The 4,458-nt window shown below is 36.7% G+C and overlaps 1 protein-coding gene across 3 annotated transcripts in view; it reads right to left on the minus strand.

The window, feature by feature from the left end:
• Positions 1-3,938, minus strand: part of LOC122265891 (DNA repair and recombination protein RAD54B) — a 14,887-nt gene extending 10,949 nt beyond the window's left edge. The window contains exons 1-7 of one of the 3 annotated variants that reach the window (XM_043035353.2): positions 3,840-3,938; positions 2,679-2,803; positions 2,033-2,351; positions 1,778-1,877; positions 1,278-1,382; positions 628-873; positions 200-418 (exon numbers count right to left, since the gene is read on the minus strand). In XM_043035353.2, the coding sequence (XP_042891287.2) occupies positions 200-418; positions 628-873; positions 1,278-1,382; positions 1,778-1,877; positions 2,033-2,351; positions 2,679-2,787 (1,098 nt within the window). In that variant the 5' untranslated portion in view covers positions 2,788-2,803; positions 3,840-3,938. The other 2 variants (XM_043035354.2, XM_086545846.1) reach the window with 2 other exon arrangements.
• Between the last annotated feature and the right edge of the window lie 520 nt (positions 3,939-4,458).

A 4,458-nucleotide genomic window follows, 5' to 3' on the forward strand; every position in this document is an offset into this window, starting at 1 on the left:
TATTCATTCTGACCTGAAATCTTTCGATGGTATTGTGTATATATATTTTGAGACAACAGTTGATATGCTATTCCTTGTGTTACTTTAAATGGTATGGTGCTTAAATTATTTATTCCTTGTTACATAAATGCTGTGACTAAAATACAAAAAGAACAAAAAAATAAAGTAAATGATACAAGACCAAAAATGAATTACACACCTGCTTTAGAAGCGTCCATATCAAAGTAATGCACTGTAGGGTCTTGCCGAGTCCCATTTCGTCAGCCAAAATTGCTCCATGGTTATCATTCAGCCTGTATCCCATGACACATTCATACAGGAAGATAACTCCATTCTGCTGATGGGGTCGCAATTTTCCACTAATGTATGGATCAACCACAACATCCACCACAGGAGCACCTGCACTGTTATGTGTCCACTGAAAGATAACAAAATGACAATACGTATAAATAAGAGACCATATTTGCAACCTTTCTACAGCAGCCAAATCTGAGTAAAACTAAAGGATAATACCAAGAGAAGTACTATGTCTTATATTCACTCAGCAAAATTTTCACACTGATATAAAAGACATTCCATAAAATAAACCTACAATAAGAAAGAGGGATTTCCACAGCATGGTCTTACCTGATGCTGTGACGGAGGCCTTGGCATGACAAGTGCATTAGGATTTGTGGGATCATAGAGACTTGTGCACTCCATTTGTGGTCCACCAGCTCGACTAGGGCCACGTCCAAGAGTGGGAAGGCGAAATGGTTTAGGTTTAGGCCGCGGAGCAACAGCTGGTGAGGCAGGTACTGTTGCAACTTGGCTGGCACCTGCCATAAAGCACTGCCCAGTTGCATAGCTCTCTGCACTAATTACACCTTGAATCTGTAATCATTATTTCAATAGTACTTTACATTTTTCAAAGGTTTTGTTTATTCTTTTAAACCTATCTAACCCCTCTGCAATGGGCATGATTTGTGGGGTCTGATCTCTTTCATATTGCATTTATTCTTTTGTTGAAATTACAATCTACTCATTGCTTCAATAATGATGCCCTATCATACCAAGTGCTAATTAGTACAACTTTGCTAATTTATTGTCTATAGTCATATATCATACCCTAAGTCTAGAAAATAATAGAAAACACATACATATTAAAATGTGGCTTGCCTTGGAAGGGATAATGGTATTTATTAATTTATTTGTCTGAAAAAAAGGGGTAAAATCAAAGCAAAGTATAAAAAATGAATAAATAAATAAAAATAAATAGCCAAATAAATAAAATTTACCTCAATTTCCTTGCCTCCAATTGGTAGAGTGTTTCCCTCCTCCAGTGATGCCAAATCTGTCAGCTTGTACCCAGATGCACGGCCAATCTCCTTTCCTTCAGTGTCCTGTAGATTATTCAAGGCTTTTAATGAATGAAATCTAGCATATACCTTCAAAAGGAAAGAAAATCCCCTGAATGTACTTTTCATCATGGTTCCACTGAATATCAGTAACAGACTTGTTGCATGTCATTCCTGTAACATTAGACAAAAATATAATCGTACTTTCACACTGATCTGCATAAACTTTATCAATTATTATTCCATTAATTCAGTTGTTTACACACTACCATATGGCCTATTTTTAGATAACTTAAATATGTAAAAGGGAAATCGCAGTTCACTGAATATTTTAGGCATGGCTTGTAACTTGCCTTAATGATCTTTCTTTTTTACGTAAAACTTTTTCTTGTTGCAATTTTTCTTCCTATCATCAATCCATAATCTAACTTTATACTAACCTTAAGAGTAACAGATCTTCCTCTAACTATTAGAATGGCATCTCCCTCCCAATTCTTGTGTTTCTTGCGGGACAGTTTGCACCAAACAACGGAGAAATACCTGAAGCATGGACAGCTTATCTTAACTCATGGACACCTGAGAACTTTCAGGAATCAGTTCAGTTCAAATCTAGATGGACCATATCAAATTTGATAATCTCAACAAGAAAGAAATATGCCAATGAAACACTTGCATGAAAAACTCATTCTCCTCACCTTGTCTCCTGTGGCTGCTGGTTTTCTGTACTTCCTTGAGCCACACTTCCGCCCTTAGATGCCAGCCCTGGTTTGTGGCCAACAGACTTGAATGAAGAGGACAACCCTGAGGTTCTGTACCTATTTGTTTCACTCAAGGGGTACTTAGCCACAGTGGTGCCTGATTCTAAGTTGCTGGATGTACCATTCTGGCTGTTAGTTTGGGTATTCTGGGGTTTCTTGAGCAAGGATAGAATATCTGCAGTGGTTCGAAGGGGTCCTTTGGAGGCCGAGGGAGGTGGAGTTTCTAATTCCCGTGATTTTGAACCTTCCTCTTGAACTGTAGGTTGTCATAAAATATAATCATCTCTTCTGGACTTATAAATGGGGAGAACAAAAATAAAAGCTATCATATTAAAAAAAAGATAAAGAATCTTAAACATATAACCATGAATATGTAATACAACAGAAATGTAAAAATAAAAAGCTATGAAGTTACAGGTATTAGCAACAGCTTGCATACCCTTACAATCATCAAATATATAATAATGAGGATAATCCTCTATAACACAGTTACCCAAACAGCATTACACTAAAAAATGATTCCTTGATAAAGAAAATTAGGACAATAGAACTATTAATATTTGCACATCGACACGTCACTTACCTGAATCTGGCCTTTCGAGACAAGGTCGTTTGGCTGGTGGCTGGCTGGCAAACGGAGGTCTGAACTGAGCTCTTTTCAACAGCTGGGATGGAGCTGCAGATCGCCTCATCTTTTACTACTTGCTTCTGGTAATAATAATAATACTCTTACTCTTATGTAATAGAGCATTAGCTGTTTTTTTTTTCTTCCTGTCCTATGTTGTTTAAATACCATATATTTTAACCTAGTGAGACAGGCCACATCTTATGATGTTTGGCCTGGGCATCTGAAGATGTTGGCTTTTCTATTATTTTCTAGACTTATTGTATGATATATGTGTCTATATATGATACATTGAATATAAAATATAGACATTGGTTATTTGCAATGTATTCTATCAATTTGTGAAGGAAGATTGTCAAAATCTCAACTAATTTGCTGAAATTTACTTATTCCTAATTACACTTTGGATAAACATTTAATAGATCCCCAAGTAACTTCCAAAACGGGACTTTCGTGAGTTGTGACAGAGGGCGTGTAATCGCAAGTCCAATCTAATAATGGCTAACATTGCCCTGGCCTTCACAAGGAAATCTCTACCACTGGCAAGATGGACTAGTTCTTTGTCTGATGTCAAACTACCCAGCAAGCTCTTACTTGCAAATATATGTGGAGGAGGTTTCATCAAGTAAGGAATTAGTCCAAGCTCTACCTTGCCATAATGGAGGCTTAGTGGAGGCTGTTACCATTTAACAAAGTGGTGAGTGAGAAGGCCACAGCATCGCTTAGTGCAGTGCTATTCTGAAAATTAACTTAATTTCTCTGTTCCTCACATGGTCCTAGTCTGTACGATTTCTAAAGTTCCGAGCTCCTTGCCTCCATATGGCTGGCTAAAAGACAATAACGATATGTGACACAAAAGACCATGACATGATATATTTTTCAATTACTAATTCATCACTTTCTTTATCAATCCCTTTGGCAATTACTTCTCTTCGACCACAACTTCTGATTCTAATTTGGAGATATTTTCTCACGCCATGAGCCAAACAGATCTTACTTACTGGCAATGTAAGATGTCTTGCCATTACGTTAACCTGTCATTGAGCTATTCATTATCAACTCAGCGAATAAAAAGACAACGAGGTTAGTTAACCCTTCATATCTTAGTTTAGCACTTACACGATGGTTAGATAAGCAAGAAAATAGGAAGGAGAATGTGAAACTCCCGCGATTCTCTGTTTACGTCCTCCCGCGCTATGTCAATATCGTCACGCGACTAAAATGTATTCAGACTTTCCGGAGTTCGAACTTTGAATGTATCCAGATTTCTACTTTCTTCTTTTGTTATAGAAATTCAGCCATTTGTATTCATGATGTTATGGTTCCTTAGATTTCTGTTAGAATTTTGTATATAACTAAGTGTGGTGATTGTATGTGCTAATTAGAAGAAATTCTATTTCAACCAAAACACTTATCTTGTATGGAGTCCATTTCAAATACTTGAATATCTCCGCAAAGACTTTAGTGTTTATTGGTATCTATTGAGATTTCTCTATATCTACATATGGATTAAGACGAAATTAAAGTATTTTTCACCAGGGCGGCAACTTTTAGAAAATGAGATTCAAGGCAGTTGGAAGTTCATATGGCCTTTAAATGTCGAGGTAGATTGAAGTATCTTGAAATGGCATCTCTGTATCTCTCTTTACAAATATAGCAATTTTAGGGTGTTTACAGAAGTTTCCGCTTTCTGAGAGCTCTTTAGTTTTGAAATAATTTTGTGGACACCTATGGCTAC

The sequence above is a fragment of the Penaeus japonicus genome, unplaced genomic scaffold, assembly GCF_977035675.1.
Source record: "Penaeus japonicus unplaced genomic scaffold, GWHDUDI00000001_assembly GWHDUDI00000017, whole genome shotgun sequence".
NCBI classification, from domain to species: Eukaryota; Metazoa; Arthropoda; class Malacostraca; order Decapoda; family Penaeidae; genus Penaeus; species Penaeus japonicus.